Consider the following 16458-nt stretch of genomic DNA (forward strand, 5'->3'; position numbering starts at 1 on the left):
AAAGTGCACATCCCAACTTCTGATGGATCTCCATTTGGCAATCTGGGTCTTTGCTTGCTGTTAGGTTCTGGCTAAATGACTAGTTCTAGGAAAACTTAGATAAGATTTTTGCGCCAATCATACGTATCAGATCAAAGGAGATGGTTACTGCAGTGGAGTTAATCGGCGCCACCAGATCACAACATCTCATCGAGCTAGTTACATGTCTAGCACTTGACAGAGTCTTCGTTTTAAGTGTCTGAGAAGATATTGTCCCATCGTGACATTGCCAATGCTTGGTAGCATTTGCATAGAGGAATGCACTCACTGTCATGCCAAACGCTTGTTTTGGCGATGAACGCCGCGATGAATGCCTACATCCTCCAGAAAGCCTCCTTGAGAAACTTCCTCCCTTTATCAACCAAATAAGAGGAAATTCAACTCACAAGATAACCTTCTTCTAGTTCTAGCAAGGAACAGCTTTTAGCCAAAATAAGCACAGCAGATAGCACAGGGCGCCATTTGACCCCGAGCCTGAATGAGTTCGAGATCAAGCCTTGGCTCAGAATCTGTGCAGAAACACCACAACATCGAGAACAAAGTCAATACAGGAAAATGCATAGCTTCAGCTTCAATTTATTAGACCTTACTTCGGAACATCGTCTGACCCCGGCACAATCTGTCCACAGATACAATCTTCAATAAGAGTACCCAAAAAAACAAGGAACAAATCAGGAATTCACTTCACTACAACACAAACGTTATCGATATCATCACTTCAATTTCCGGGCACGATCTTGTAACCCTTCACCTTGTCGATCCAGGACAGGAAGGAGTTCTTGGAGTTCCTGAACCCGAGGAAGCCGTGCTCCTTACTCTTGTTCATGCTGTCCAGCAACGCCGGCCCGTCGAACATCAAGTCTACGAACCACCACAGCCCGACTTCCTCCAGCTTGGTCTCCTGCAGTTGGTTCTCCCTCACGATCTCCTCCCACACCTTCTCCTTCCCCTTCATCGCCTCCGTCAGCCGAAGCCGCGGCCCGCCCTCGTCGAACCCGTACTCCTCGATCCCGAACTGCTCCGCCAGCACCTTCCAGAAGTGCTTCCACTTGAACACGTCGCCGTTGCTGCAGTTGAAGGCCTCGTTCCGGGCGTAGGGGTCGACTGCCGCCCAGATATGCTGCTCGGCGATGAGGTCGGCGTCGCCCGCGGCGGAGTAGCAGTCCCAGGCCTCCTTGGTCCCCGGGAACATGAGCGGGACGCCCTCGTGCTTGCAGATGGCGGCGTAGGCGCAGAGGGAGCCGATGATGTTCATGAGGCTGTAGGGGGAGAAGCCGAAGATGACGGGAGGGCGGTGGACGGACCAGGAGACGTCGTCCTTCTTCGCGGTCTCCTCGAAGAGAATGTCCTCCAGAGTGTAATAGAAGTTGGGGGCGTCGAGCCGGGGGAGGTCCTCCGTGAACGGCGGGTCGTGCGGGGTGACCTTGCCGTAGGCCTCGAAGGGGCCGAGGTAGTGCTTGGTCCCCGTCTGGAGGCAGACGTGGCGGAGGTTGGGGGCGTTGGGGACGAGCGCCTGGAGGGCGTTCCGGAACATGGCGCCGTTGACGCGGCAGTTCTCCTCCTCCGACGAGAGGTTGGCCCAGGTGACGTAGAACACGTGGGTGACGTCGGTGAGGGGGGAGAGCTTGGCCTGGGCGTCCGCCTCGTCGGCGAGGTCGCACTGGATGTACTCGATGGGGTGGTCGGCGTTCCACGCCGGGCGGGGGCGGCGGGCCACGCCGTAGACCTTCCAGGGCCCGCCGGGGGTGTCGGCGAGCGGCAGGATCTCGGCCAGGCTGTTGCCCACGATCCCGGTGACCCCCAGGATCAGCCCCACGCTCTGGAAGCCCTTGGGCGCTTCCTCCTCATCGATCCTCTTCTGCAGAAAACCCAACAACAAGATCACGAGACGAGGTCAAAACTCGATCGAATTCTCGAATTCACGCCCCGTGAACATCGTTCGGGAAGGAGAAAGATCTCACCTTTGCGGCGCCAATAGCTCCGGCCCACCACCAGCTCATCTTGGCTCCCTTCTTCGGGCAGATTGATTCGCTAGAGAGAGAGGGAGAGGGGTGGAATGAACGGTTATTCTGGGGAAGAAGATTGATAGACGGTAAGGGGGGCAAAGGGCCAGTAGATAAAGAACGGAAGCTACCAGTCGGTCTCGACCCGATCCAAAATGGTGTCGACGCGATGCGTGTCGGACTCGAGCGGGCTTATTATATTCATCCCTTTTCTTTTGCGTGCGTGAATTTTGGGGTCCCTTCCTTCGATACGAGTTTTCAACGCGACCGTTTTCACCCGCGGCGAAAGCGAAACCACGAGGGGTAGGTCGGTCCGGACCTATCCTGAAATTCATTGTTTTTTTTGGCTAGGTCTGCTTCGGTGATCAAGCATATCTCGAGCCAGCCAACATGAGGATGTCGTCGCTATCTTGCTTTGTCAGCTAAAGGCCTAAATAAAGTTTTCAAGGCAAATCGCAAGTTTGGTTGGCGGACTTGTCAAATCTCTCTAGCAATATCCTCTCCACCTCGAGTCCACCCTCCCCTTCTCCTCCTCCTCCTCCTCTCTGTCTGTATCGGGACGTGTTTAGCATGTCGAGGGGGTCAAGTTTGCCCCTTTCTGCACCCTTTCGGCGTTGATTGGCCGATCCATGATTGCTGATCAAATGGGTCCTTTTCCTTCTCGACCCTTCTGGCTGGAGGAATCGTTTAAAACGTGGATGAACAAGCAGCGCACCTGCTCCTCCCGATGGTTTTCGTTGGTGAAAATCGTGTGTGTCGATAACGGGAGTCGGGGGGCCTCACTGCTTTGATTAGATTTTGAATATCAGGGACGGTTTGGCTGGATTTGCCCTTTTCGTATGACTAACTGAGGTTGACATGGAATAGGTTGTGCGGTTCCTCTGTTCACGTTTCGACTTTGCTGTCGGCCCAATGTTCTTGCGTGAGTTCTAGGCCCATGAGCCCACGGCGTGCGAGATGGTAACCGCAAACCCCCCACCACCACCGCGTCGGCGGTGGCGCTCTGATCCCAGCTCGCGTCGTAGCTTTTCTTAGACAGCGTTGGAACGAGCGGCGATGGTGCTCACGAACTTCAATGGAGTTGGGGTCGGATTCGGTACGTGGAACTGTAGATTTGCCCGAATCTTTGTTTTCCGCCCTCTGCTTCCGTGAAAGCTTCTCCTTTTATCGGATGGGCAGAAGCGATCGTCTATCTGATAGACGAATGGCTTTCGTGTTGCTTAGGTGTATGATTTTTTGTGGGTTTCCTTTTTCCTTCTCAGGGTTCGGAGTCGGGTGCGGGTTCGGCGTCGGATGGGGTTTTGGAGGTCTGCTTCTGAAGTTGATTTTTGATGCAATTCAGTTCTTTGATTGTGCTATTGATCATGTGGGTTACACCCAGGAAATGTGGGTTTTTCTCTGTAGACAATTTGAATGCCTTAGCTCGTAAAATTTTTTGGGTTACTTTTGTTTTCAATCGAATGCTCTCCCTGTAATTATTGCATCGGTATCAACTTTCTTTCGAAGATGATACTCTTCGATTTGTTAGTTTTGTTCGGCATGGTGGAGATGCAATGCTAGCAATCTCACGTATGCCAGGAGGCGAAGTCATCGAGCTGGCAACTAGCTCCAGAAGGGACTGAACACCTCCTGTGGCCTCCACAGGACATGATGAAGAAGCTTCCACTGCTAATCTCTGGAGCATGTCTTGCTTCCATTTTGATCTTTCTGCTTTGATTTCTGTTGTTATGTGTTCACGCTTTATGATCAACGCTGCTCGAGGGAAGCAATTGTGAATGTGAAAAATTACGGAAAACATAAGCTATAAAGTTTATATCTTGCGCATGGCAATTATGTCCTTTTCATCCATAATAAATGGAGAAAAATGATGTGGTGTCAGCTTACTGTATGTTGAATTGTCTACTCTAAATCTCATGTTCTGCGGTTTATTTGTCTGAAAAAATCAAGTTAAGCTCAGGTAGATCACAACCAAATTAACTGGACTTTATCATCAACTGCTGTCTCATGTGGATACAGCACTTGAACTTCTCTCTTAGAGAGCACTCTCATATGGCAATGCTTTATCTGGCTTCAAATAACCATATTAACAATTCAGTTCTCTCATTTGCTGGTGAATCAACTCTCGTGGATTGTGATTTGCCTATTAGGAAGAATAAGTAAAGAAATGCATGGTTATAAGTTAGAGTTGAAAAACTCTAGTATAATGCAAGCAAGGGCTTTCTTTCTGCTATATCATGCCTAACACTAAAGTTTTTCATTGTTCTGTTTGGGAATTGTGGACCTTCTATTTTCGAGTTCTGTTTCATTGGAGATGCTTAGCAATATCTGCCATGCTTTGCTTTTATAGGTTTTGTGCTGAAATCCACTTAGAGTACATGACATGAATCGCTGATATATCTTAGAGACGGGGGTGTCTGAGCTTCCATTTCAGATATGATGTAGGTGTGCAAATGATAGTTGTTTAGGTGCGATGAAGACATTTCTTACATTGTTATATACATTGTTTGATGCAGGCATGCCGTTAAACTTCCTGGGCCTTGGTGCAGGTAAATTTTAGGAAAACTTACAAGTAGTATTATGCTTTTAATTAATTGTTCACAGGTTGAAAATGTTGGCTATTGTCAAGCTAATTACGTTGGCCTTTTATTCGCATGCCCATTCAAAGGTGGAGGCTGTGGAGTCGGATTAGGCCTTGGATGGGGATTTGGCACTGCCTTTGGAAGTCAGTATCGGTCATCCACATTAACATTCCAAGGCATAGAATTCTCAGGCAAGGATCAAGCTGCCAAAAAGGAGTCCAAAGATTTAACCAAATAGTTGTGAGAGTTCATGCTTTGGAGTACTTGCCGTTTCTGCGTATTTCACATGCTCTGCAAAATCCCATTGTATGTGCTCTTTACCCTAGTACAGGACACTATTTCGTATGAATCTGGCAAGTTTGTGCAACTGAAAGAGCTCTTGGATTCTCCATTTTAATCATACAAAAGGCCGATAACTCCTTTTTTGTGTGGTCTTCATTTCTAATCCAGGAAACTCATTGTAAGTGAGAAAATGTATACATTGTAGGGATGCTTTTGCATGGTCTCAGTGAACTGAAAAGCATCTTCGCGAGATGTCGAATTATTGGAAACTTGTTGTACTACAACCTCCCACTTAGGATCAGTGAATGGACTTTATCCCCATCGAGAGATTGTTTTTCCCCATCCTCACCCTGATAAAGGTTAGGCAGTGCAGTAGATGGTTAATTAGTAAAAAGTGCCTAACTCAACAGATGGAAGAGCCCTTCTTTCATGATAAGAGATTCTGGCAGAAAATCAAGAAGCATTCTAGTGCTGGATGTGCTTGTCCTGGAATTCTCTGGAAGAAGTGTCGGTGAAAGGCAAGTGCACGTCATTTTTTAGTTCATCCTCTCAGTCCGATCAGGGAATAGCAAATGCATTCTTGGCTACGCTGCAATAGAAACGTTATTTCTTGATGAAAGCGCTGCGAAGCACAGCCTGTTATACTTTCTCTCCTGGTTGATTGTTTGCGATTATTGCAGTCGAATTCTTAGCCGGGGAAGTTCTTTTACTGTCCAAAGTGAAGCGGTCCTCTTAACCTCTCTGCCGAGTCGTTAAGTTACGTTAGTGTCAGACTGTTCTACTACTGTGTATGTGGGCAACTTGGGGTGCGTTTGTTTGCGTTTGTTTAAAAATTGTTCTAGGAACAGAAATAAAAAAAAAAAAATGTTTCGTTCCTCGGGAACAATTTCTGAACAAAAACGCGTTTGGTAAACTTGTTAGGAACAAAAAATAAATAGAAACACGTTTGGTAAATTTGTATAATTTTTTATTTATTTTTTTTTTTTTTTTTTTTTTTCTATTTTTTTCCTTTTTTTTTTTTTTCTTTTTCCTTTTTCTTTTTTTTTTCTTTTTTGGTGGTCGCGGCCTCGCCATGGCGGCGACCGGCCGATGAGGGCGGCGGCCTCGCCTAGGCACGCGAGGCTCGGCGAGGGGTCGGCCTCGCCCGAGCACGGCGAGGCTCGCGGCCGGGCGAGGTCGGCCTCGCCTTGGGTGGGCGAGCTCGAGCTCGCCCCCGACGCGCCGACATCTTGCCCGGCCAAGGCGAGGCCGGGCCCTCGGCCGGGGGCGAGCCTCGCCTGGGTCTGGGGGCGAGGCTCGCCGGCCGAGGCGTCGGCCCGTCGCCGGCCATGGCCGGGCCGGCAGAACCGGCGAAAGAAAAAAAGAAAGAAAATAAGAAGAAAAAAAAAAAAATAAAAAGTGTTCTAAGTTTTGTTTGTTTCTTTTTTGTTCCTGGGAACAAAAGAACAAAAAGGAAAGAACGCACCAAACGCGCGTTTCTGTTCCTAGGAACAAAAAAAAGAAATAGGTGCCAGCCAAACGCACCCTTGTTGTCTGGTAAGCGCTCAAACCCAAGTATTCATAGATTGCATTCGTGAAATTGCAAAGGTAATGGATATATCCACTTCGCGTGATGTATAGGAGGCACCCGACGGTTGCATAGAACTGCTATTGAAGCACAACCGCCGTTCGTGGGTTTTCATCACGTTAAGTTCACTTATATATCTGTGGAAAAGAAACCTAAACATGAGGACAAGGTCCCCAGGACAGAGGAGCTTTGTGCTCGGAGAGACCAGTTGTGGTTGTTGTGTTGGTTGTGGGGTCTCTACTGCCGTTACAATCGACATGAGATCGTCGCAGTTAAGGGAGCAGATACGCGTTTATTATCCCTGCTAAAAATGTTGGGAACGATAGTAGCTTCTTTATCCGAAGATCGGCTATAAAAGACTGCGAATCATTCCTTGTGTTTCAGTGTCTGGATTCACCACACACAGAGAACTGGGCTAAAGCAGGTTCGATGTGCTGTGGCAAAATCTTTGTTCATACGTTGTTCAGATTTTTAGCCGTTCTTCTGAATTATATCTTGCTTCTTCGATGACTCGTCAAGCTATGGTTCTGTCTGCAAAATTTTTCATCGGCTTTGATCACTCTCGACACTCAAGCTCGTTGCAGGTTGTGATCAATAGTGGACCGCCGTGTTAAATTGCGTTTGCTTTGTTTTCCCATTTTTTTGCTGCAAACCGTTCATACTTCTGCACTTCACCAACGTGCTTTTTGTTTCATTAGTTTATTAACCACTAGGATAGTAATGGGTGATTAAAATATCATTAAGGTAGTCTCTAGATAATTGTTCTTTCATGATCGCGTATTCCTCGCCAGTATAGCGCAGCCGTGTCATCCGTTCATTAGGAAGACGTCATCGTCAATCTGTGGGAGTGTCGCCTGGGAAAGTAGCTACCTGCTAGGGAGATGATCCACGATGATTTCCGACAGTTTGGTCATAGAAAGCGAGGCAACTACTTCTTCTCAGCGAACATTCACGTGCCAACTACCCTCCCACGAAAGTCTTACAAATTACCTTGAGCCTCGTCCTTTGAGCGCAGTACACCTTTGCTCTGAACTCCCATCTTTCTCTCAGGACCTGGAGTTACAGGAGATGGCTGAGAAAAGAGTCTTCACCCTCAAGCAAGTCGCCCAGCACAAGTCCAGGAAGGATTGCTGGTTCGTCATCAACGGCCGGGTAATTCCTGTCGTAATTCATCATATCTCATCCATCGAGTTCCTCCACCACGACAATGTCTCTATGAATGGATTTTGGAAAAAAAAAAAAACTTTGTAGAACAGCTCTGGACATTGAGCCACAGACAGGATTTAGGTCGAAAGAGCTTTGGAATCTTTTTACCAAGCACCAAAGTTTCGGGTTTGCTGTTCGAAATTTTCGCGGACTCATCCTGTATCAATCCCATGTGTTCATCTTTCAACAGGTGCTTAATGTGACGAGCTTTCTGGAGGAACATCCAGGAGGAGAGGAGGTGCTGTTGGAGTTGGCAGGGCAAGATGCGAGCAAGGCTTTCGCGGACATCGGCCACAGCAAAGCGGCGCAGGGCATGCTCTTGAAGTACCAGGTGGGTGTCCTGGAAGGCCACACCGTCCAGGACCAGGATGCCGACAAGTCTGCTGCCCTGAGAGACGCCAAGAAGGACGGCATGAGCGCTTTCATCGTGAAGGATGGCCCGGCTCAAAAGTACGCCGCCCTTGCCGAGTTCGTCGTCCCTCTCCTGGTCGCCGGATCCTACTTCGCCTACAGATACGTCACCGTCGTCGCGAGCCACGCGTGATTCCGAGACCAGTTTTCAATTTGTCCAAAATTCTCAGTCCGACTCTGAACTCTGTGTTTCCTGTAATTTGGCGTTGCTTTTCGGGAATAAAAGAGTGGCAAAACCCCGCCGGTTTGAAAAAGAACGTCGTTCAAAGCCTAAGTAGAATATCATGTAAACATCGCCCCGAATTTTATTTTGTCTAAAGAAATATATATATATATAATATATATATATATATATATATATATATATATATATCCAACTTTTAATATATAATCTCAAATCTACTCTGTGGTCCAGTCTTAACTTAACGTGGCATTTCCACATCGATAATAAATACATATCAGCTAGACAACATAGAAAATTATCTTTAAAATAAAACCGTCTTAGGATATAAAAATTAAGGATGACCATCTACGATTTTTACACAAAGGGCTAACGGGGACAAATTTAAGATTAGAGTAAAAATTGATGATTTTCTTTTTTTTTAAAAATGGGGTAAATTTGGGATTGGACCTAAAAATTGAAATTTTTTCTAAAACAAAAGAAAATATCAGGCAAAATTGGAATTAAACCGAAATTTTGACATTTTTTTAAGATAAAAAAATGAAACTAGACATAAAGTTTAGGATCTTTTAGGAAATTAGCTCTTTACAGATTCGGGAGAAATGGGGAAGAGGAGTTTCCCCCATCAGAGGACTAAAATTGCCTTAAAAGCTGGCGGATTATATGCTTCATGCATCATGAATGGCAGTGACGGATTATATGCTTCATGCATCATGAATGGCAGTGCCTATGGACCCGTCTGGATCGGGCGCTCGACCCGTCTAAATCATAATAATTTTAATTTGGGGTTTAGATAAGTTTAGGATTCAATGTAAGAAAGCGCCATGTTTACGCAATTTGTAACGTTAATTGAGAGTCCTCGTTCTTTAAAAGAGATCAAACTAGTTATGTGATGGCAAAAAAATCAAGAAGTGAAAGCATAAGTTCCTCTTTTTATTGCGTATTTGATTCTCTACCATTTTTTGTTCATTTCTAACTCTACTTGAAGCTCGGGACAAATTGAAGCCCAAATTCAGCGACCCTTTCGACTGTCTTTTGTCCTTTCATTGTGTAAGGTAGGTCTTGTGCACGTGATATACCTACCACATGAACCAACCAAAAAAAAAAAAAAACCCACATGTCGCTGCCGATGAATAAAGCTCAAGTATGAGAAGATGGTGGGATCAACACCCGATTTTAATTAAAAGAGCATGAAATAAAAAATTAAATATACGCTTCGTAACATGATTGACTTTATTTATCCCAACAGGATAAACTTCCCCATACAAGAAAAGAAATATCATGGAAAAATCAATGATTTCATTCACTAAATGCCAGTGAATTCAGAAAAAGGTGGACCCAATACGACGGTCCGTGACATTTTCAGTCTCATTCAATGTTATTAACATCAAATAATAGAGGAAGCAAAACAATACAGAATGGAAAACCCAGTTTTTGGTTGCTGGAATGAAGCACTTCTTTTGGCTACATCTTCCGTCTCTTCTGACCCAGGTTATCCTTCACATTGGACTCCTAAACAACTCTTTAGTCAATAGTAGGCTGTCTTGGTGTACCACCGGTTGGGTGATATTCCACTCAAATGGTAATCGTCCCACACCTGTGAACCTTCTAACATTCAGCATAACCTTCGTCGCCCAGAGTTCGATGTCCAATCTGCTTCTGGAGGACTTACCTCCCATCTTGAAACGCAAGACTGAGAGTCCTCGAGACAACCCATTGGCTCCTTCCAGTTTTCACGGTAGGGGTTCGTCTCTATTCTAAATTCGCATTTTGCATAACCCGGTTGACAATAAGCGGCGAAATTCAGGCTTAAAATGGCTAAATGATAACATTAGATTACTGTACAGCTTACAATAACAAAGCCACAAAATCTACCCAGAGAATTAGAAACAACAGGATACGCTTTCCCAAGTCAGAACGCCACAATATCCCAGGATACAACACTTTCTAATCGTAACATTCTGTTACTCTTGCTAGAATTTACATTCTCTGTGGCAAAACTCAAAAACTTTCTCAATCGTTGTAGAGACTGTGCAACATGCTCGGTGATCGGACTGGACTGGAGGTTGCTCACAGGAGTAAGCCTGCAGGGGCATCTAATGCGCTACCACGGACTAGAAACTTGTCAGGTGGGACATAAATATCCACTTGGAAGGAAATGGAAAATCCAAGAAGCATCTTGTCTTTTACATCATCCACTGCTGACATAAATAATCTGCAACTAGTCCTGACCATTCTAACAAGGACGTCCACGCCGAAATAAAGAAATTAAACCATAATTATGCCTCCGCCTTAGATTGCACGCAAAATGAGTAAAACTGCATAGAGCATAGACAGAATTAGGCGTCAGAAAGCATATAACAATTATTCCCCTCAAAAGGTAAAGACCATTACCATGCAATATGAATAACTAGTGACATGTCAAGTGAACTCAGACAGTTGTCATTTATCCAGTTCTCAGGTTTGCCTAGTATCAGAATATTTGATGTCTACACTGGAATGTTTCTTAACAATTTCAAAGAACCCTATGAGGAAAATAGACAAATTGACCTCAAAGAAAATTATAATCAATCTGCAGACGTTCGACATGACATGACTTTCCCATGCTCAACCCTTGAGAGAATGCACATGCACTCATAGTCATCAGTATAACATCAGGTAAAATAATCTGCATAATTTCACTATCATATTTGCTTTATCGAGTGAAAACCCTTGAAAAACTTTTATTTTTGTAATCTCTGAACTAAAACTGAGTTGAGAAAATTTTTCCAGCAAGAGAGGAAAATTCAAAATCTTAACAATTTAATCATGAATTTTGATAATTATTGTACCTTTTTTCCTTTTCTCATTCACACTCATCGTTCTTCAGCACTGAGAAAACTGGATAAAATAACAGATGACACGACCCTAGGCAGTCCCTTCTTCGCAACACACACATGCACACTCAAGAAAAGAAGAAGAAAACCTTAAAAAAGAAAGAATATGCCTCCATAAAATTGCCAGGTAAGAACTAAAATACGTAATGAAGTGTTGGATCAAAGTAATTGGAAATATACAACAGCAAGTTGACGTGATAATATTGAAAGAACATAAGGTACTGCAGCATAGCATTAGATAGTAGACCATATCAATGGGTGGGCTGAGCCCAGTACCAACTTAAGTGTCCTTTGCCCAATCTCGCCCATATTGCCAATCGGGCCGATTGGGCCTCCGCAGGCACAGTGGCTGCCCACCCATTGATCATCTATTTGACAGTCAACCCTGGTGATTTCTCTTATTTGGTTTGTTTCCTTCAAACTCTAGGCTTCAAAGTTCAAAACACTATAGCAAGAATAAAAGAACTCCACCACTGAAAATAAAAACAATATCAATGAACTTCCTATTCTTTTATAGCCATAATTTCTATTATTGCATCATAAGATCCTAGATTAGTTTATAAGGTTGAGTCGTCTAATTAAAAAGGTTTGTCAACAAGAGTTGCTTTTATAGTTCTACAGATACTGCTGATAATGCTATGTATATAGAGACCTGTATACTAATTGATGTGACAAATCTTAACTGAAGGTTAAATATGGCCCACTTCTTTAAAGGCCCAGTTACAATCCACCTTATCGCTTAGTACATTAATTTAATAGACCAGCCTCAGCATACCTGGAATTATTCAAAAACGATATGCAAAATGGATTGCATTTCATAACTTACAAATCAATCCAAATATGCCCTTCGAATTGCTTCTTTAATAGGACTGTGTTTAATGCATCTTTGAAGAATAACAATCAATCAGAAGCATAAAACATACAATCTATGAAGACTTTGTTTAATATTATACGTTGGTCTATTCAAGGTAAAAGTTTCAAGTTTCTAGGCTTTGCTAAGTTCTTATATATGACAAAATAAATAATCAATTACTAATCTCTTTTTTACTTGTATTTATTTAGGATATAATGGCAATAATTCAGAAATATGAAATTAAATGAACCTATACATGTCGAAGATAAAGGTACGCAAACACATCAGTTGTTAAATTCAACAAACATACAGTTTGCAAAGCCAAACCAAACCAAATCAATTCAGGTGAGCACAATTCAATTGATGACAGTAATTCGGTTTGGTTTGGTTCAGGAGAAAGCCATACCAAATTATTTTGTTTGATAGGGCTTATCCTCCAATTAATTTGTTGCAAACATGCAATTTTGTGCAAAAGCTCAAGATCTAAGTCCACATTTGACATGTTTGAAAAATTTTAGCAGCTGTGTGACAGAGCCCTCAAAATAATGACAAATAAAGCAATCTAAAAACTATGACTTGTCAACCAATTGGAATGAATCTGCTTGTTCTCTGCCATGAACATACTTTCGAATCTACATGAATATAGTTTAAGAAAACTGCAGTTATCTGGTCAGCATGAAGGAGGAGGAAAAGTAGAAAATTGTCACATTAATATCTGACAATTCTCATGTTTAAGAACTTGACATTAAAGAAAACTGCTGTTATCCGGCCAGCATTAAGCAAAAAGAAAACACACAAAAAGCTAGAAGTTCCATTCACATCAGGCAATTCTCATGTTAAAGAAGTTGCACAAAGTGTCCAAAAGTAAAACGTCTTCATATCATAGCAACTTCCAGTCATTTCAAGGGAACAAAGCCACTAAATAAACTGTTGGACAAATTCAGCAATGGCAAATCTATTCTATAAGTGACCCTAATAAATTTCGGACCCATACATAAAGACACAAACGGGAGTCCAGTCATAAAAAGTATCACCAAAAGTGGAGCCAACTCACCAATCAAGCAGAGAAGTAGAATAGTTGAAAAGGCCAATTGAGCAGGTCGGCTGTATTGCATCTGATACTGAGACCTCTGGAGCTGCCTTTGGATAGCTCCAGACCATCCATAAAGTTGCTTGTGATAACAATCATCATCCAGGCAACTCTTACTCCGTTCATAGCATGCATGTACCCCCTTTTTAGAACAAATACACATATTTATTCAACCATGACACCAAAATCAAAGCATGCCAAATAGAAGATAAACTAAAAACGCACAGAAAAGAGTTCAAAACTCACTCTCTCTAGCTGAGCTGGTTCCAGCAATGCAGTATCGTCTTCTTGGTGAGAATCCGTCACTTTCCACTTCCTAAAGCCATTTTTAGACCACTTCAACTTGGAGACAGAGCCCATCGAATTTAGGAACCCTGAAACACTTGGTACCTTGCGTGGAGGTAACACGGAATGCCCATTGGAGGAATTCTGTGGGTAAGCATCTCCAGCTATAGCAATATTCCAAGCACTGATGTCAGCGCTTGCACTGGCTGCTCTTCTATGCCCATATGACTTCTCCTCTCGGGCATCCATTGAACTCCACTCAGTTGATGGGCATGAATTCTTCGAAAACTCGGGCGGGGACTCTTTCTGCAACTCTTTATATTCTTCATTGTCCCTAACATGGTCCGACACGGCGCTTGACGCTTCAAATGCCGATGATCCAGAGAGAAACAACGCAAAGTCATTGCACTCTTGCTCATCCAAACGCACCCAAGACGGCGCTGTATTGCCATCTGAAAGGGCAGATTCCTGCAATGAGTTATGAATCTTCGAAATCTGGTCATTGATGGCAACAATGAAATCATGGTGCCTGTCCCTCGCGTCGTCAGTCGAACTATTGCCATAACTTGACTGCACTGCTCGTTCAAACTCCTCCAACTGCATCCAAAAACCAATTAACAAGTCCGACACATCAGCATTTACATCAAAAAACAATTTTTCCGACCCTCACCAAACTGCAGACAAAACCTGCCCGTCAAGAAAGCGCAATCACAGCTATGCAGAGAAAATGACCTGCCACTGGGTAGTGCCCAAAGCGGTATGGAGGTCCCGCCGGAGCTCCTCCAGATTCCACGCAGCCGAGGAGTTCTTTTGCGCATGGATCCACGTTCGATACGTCGATTGCATCCTTCAAAACCATATAAACAGACATTCTCAACACGAAATAAAGCCAAAAGCTACCAAACAAAACCCACAAAACAAAAAAAGGAAAAAACTGAGGCGATCAACAGCATTTTGCGAACAAAGTCCCAAAAGACGAAGCCTGGGATTTCATGCGAATTAGGCCGAAACCGGTCCTGCTGAACGCACTAATCTAGTTCATTCAAGAGTTTCGAAGCAATAATTAAGAACCGGAAAATCAGACACCAGATCGCAACTAATCGCGGGGCTCGAAATGAGGATCCGACGTCACAGGGACGCACCTGTCGGCCGATTCCTGGACTTCCTCGGCGGCGGAGAAGAAGGGATCCTTCTCCCACCGATCGAAACTCGACGCCATCTCGGAGGGAAAACGAACCGCGAAAAACACCGAATCCCGCCCCGAGCCTCCCCGAAAAAGGGAAGAACAAATCGAAACCCCAAATTGATAAAAAAAAAGTAGAATCTTTTCCTCAATCCGCCGGCCTCGCTTCAACGTCAATCGAGCGGATCACCAAACCCAGATGTTGATTTGCGGAATTCAAGAGAAAAATTTACAGAAATTGGGATCCAGAGGAGAGAGAAAGGGAGGAGGGGAGGGGGTGGCGGAGATGGAGGGAGAGACAAAAGCGCACGGATTCTAAATATATGGATTTACTTAATTTGAACGCGTGAAATGAAGGGCACCCATCGCCGTGCAGCCGCGTGATTTATTTATTTTATTTCCTCATGTGTTTTCAACGAGCAATTATTTTCTCCCTTTTTTTTTAATCCATTTATATGATAATTTGATAATATATTCAACTGGGTAATTATCAGGCCTGCTGACGTAATAATTCCTTTTTTTTGGCCCAGATATTCGATGTGGTGGCAGAGGCCTCCCCACGCGGACGAGACACGCCGGGTGGAGGCGGCGGACCGAGTCAAAGCCGTCCGCTCGGACTTCCGCTTTGGCAGTAGAAGCGTTTGGAGTGGCTTTTCTCTCTCTCTTTAATTCCTTGGCGGTCAAATTTGGCGTCCGGCCGTCGTTCCCCGACCGGGAGGCAGCTTAATCCAGGATAATGGTCAACGGCTATTCATAAAATCCGCCCTTTTGCCATGGTCTCCTTTGAATCGAGAATGTCTGCACAAGGCAAGTGCGTTTTGGAGGAGTGCTCTGTTCGGCAGTACTTGGCCAACACATTGTTAACACACGCAGCGAGGTTGATCGGAAGGAGATCCGGTTCTGGTCAACAAGAACGTCGTCGACGTCGGGCACTAGATTTCGGCTAGGTGCTGAGGCAGATGGGGGGTCGGTTAATGTGCGCACGAGCAAATGACAAATGTCACTATTAGTAAATCTGAAACCGATGATTTTGGGTTCCATAAATGCTCCAGATGTACTATTTGTTGAGGCTTACCCAATCCATCGAGGAAAAACATGTTCATCTTCATTTACATTTCCAGTGCAATTTTATATAGTAAGGATTATTCCCGATATTCATTCTCGTCATTCGCATTCCTATCAACGAATTAATGAAGGAAATTTCAAACCTTTGTTGATCGAACTCATTTACTTTGAATGGTATTTTACTGTTTTAAGGAAACGCGAATTTTGGAAAGCCAAATATTTTGAAAGAAAAACATGATATTTTACAACATTTTTAATGTGAAAATGTTTTATTTTACTAGTGGCACGATTTTGATATCCATTGAGTTTTCGATCAAAAATCATCGATTAGAATCCTATGTGGCCGCTCCCGTAAGTCGCAATGTGTGGCACAATTCCTACATCTTTTCATTTGTGCTATCGAGGCTTTTTGTCCGTTCAATCAAAGAAAATGTGAATAGTTAGTGATGGCAGTCACAATAGTGACGTCAGATAGTTCCGTGAAGCAATGGCAAATGTTTTTAGGATAGTCACGAAAGGTCTATCACATAACGAGTTGCGATGAAATTGAGAGAGGAGAGAGCGCTTTCTCTTTACCTTTAATTTTTTCACTTCAATTTAAAGCTAGATTCAAAGGTTGGCATTTCAATTAATTTTGATGTAATAATGGATAATGACATGGCAACCATGTCACAAATTGCCATCTAAGTCAATTACCATGTGGGATTTTAGTGGTGATTTTTACAAATTGCTGAACAGATTTGTATCTAGCCTATATAAAAATACGACTGTAATGAAATATAATAAATAATATTTATGTTTGGTAAAATGGAGGAGAAAAGAAAAGCTAATTAAACAA

General features: G+C 43.7%; 3 protein-coding genes across 3 annotated transcripts; 1 reads left to right on the top strand and 2 right to left on the bottom strand.

Moving 5' to 3' along the window:
• Nucleotides 1-576: 576 nt before the first annotated feature.
• LOC104447829 (3-oxo-Delta(4,5)-steroid 5-beta-reductase) lies at nt 577-2229 on the bottom strand. The gene is made up of 2 exons (XM_010061558.3): nt 2001-2229; nt 577-1897 (listed from the first exon to the last, which is right to left on the bottom strand). The coding sequence occupies exons 1-2, from the start codon at nt 2037-2039 to the stop codon at nt 758-760; spliced, it is 1179 nt and encodes a 392-aa protein (XP_010059860.1). The 5' UTR covers nt 2040-2229; the 3' UTR covers nt 577-757.
• Nucleotides 2230-2514: 285 nt separating this feature from the next.
• LOC104447828 (cytochrome b5) lies at nt 2515-8344 on the top strand. Its single transcript, XM_010061557.3, is given in 7 exon segments — nt 2515-3138; nt 3305-3349; nt 4556-4588; nt 4708-4861; nt 6674-6677; nt 7569-7622; nt 7867-8344. Coding segments are annotated over 7 exon segments (684 nt in total). The 5' UTR covers nt 2515-3098; the 3' UTR covers nt 8221-8344.
• Nucleotides 8345-10036: 1692 nt separating this feature from the next.
• Nucleotides 10037-14879, bottom strand: LOC104447826. The gene is made up of 5 exons (XM_010061556.3): nt 14515-14879; nt 14105-14219; nt 13334-13969; nt 13052-13229; nt 10037-10586 (listed from the first exon to the last, which is right to left on the bottom strand). Exons 1-5 carry the CDS (start codon nt 14589-14591, stop codon nt 10561-10563), a joined length of 1032 nt encoding a protein of 343 aa, XP_010059858.2. The 5' UTR covers nt 14592-14879; the 3' UTR covers nt 10037-10560.
• Between the last annotated feature and the right edge of the window lie 1579 nt (nt 14880-16458).

This window comes from Eucalyptus grandis, chromosome 6, assembly GCF_016545825.1.
Source record: "Eucalyptus grandis isolate ANBG69807.140 chromosome 6, ASM1654582v1, whole genome shotgun sequence".
Classification (NCBI taxonomy): Eukaryota; Viridiplantae; Streptophyta; class Magnoliopsida; order Myrtales; family Myrtaceae; genus Eucalyptus; species Eucalyptus grandis.

Excerpts from the sequence above, each read along its gene's own strand:
- LOC104447829 (XM_010061558.3), bottom strand. The coding sequence starts at position 2,039 with ATGAGCTGGTGGTGGGCCGGAGCTATTGGCGCCGCAAAG. Across the intron at positions 1,898-2,000 it reads GAGCTATTGGCGCCGCAAAG|AAGAGGATCGATGAGGAGGA; the intron begins GTGAGATCTTTC and ends GGTTTTCTGCAG.
- LOC104447826 (XM_010061556.3), bottom strand. The coding sequence starts at position 14,591 with ATGGCGTCGAGTTTCGATCGGTGGGAGAAGGATCCCTTCTTCTCCGCC. Across the intron at positions 13,230-13,333 it reads AACCAGCTCAGCTAGAGAGA|GGGGTACATGCATGCTATGA; the intron begins GTGAGTTTTGAA and ends TGTTCTAAAAAG. Across the intron at positions 10,587-13,051 it reads TCTACTTCTCTGCTTGATTG|TTTTACTCATTTTGCGTGCA; the intron begins GTGAGTTGGCTC and ends TGCTCTATGCAG.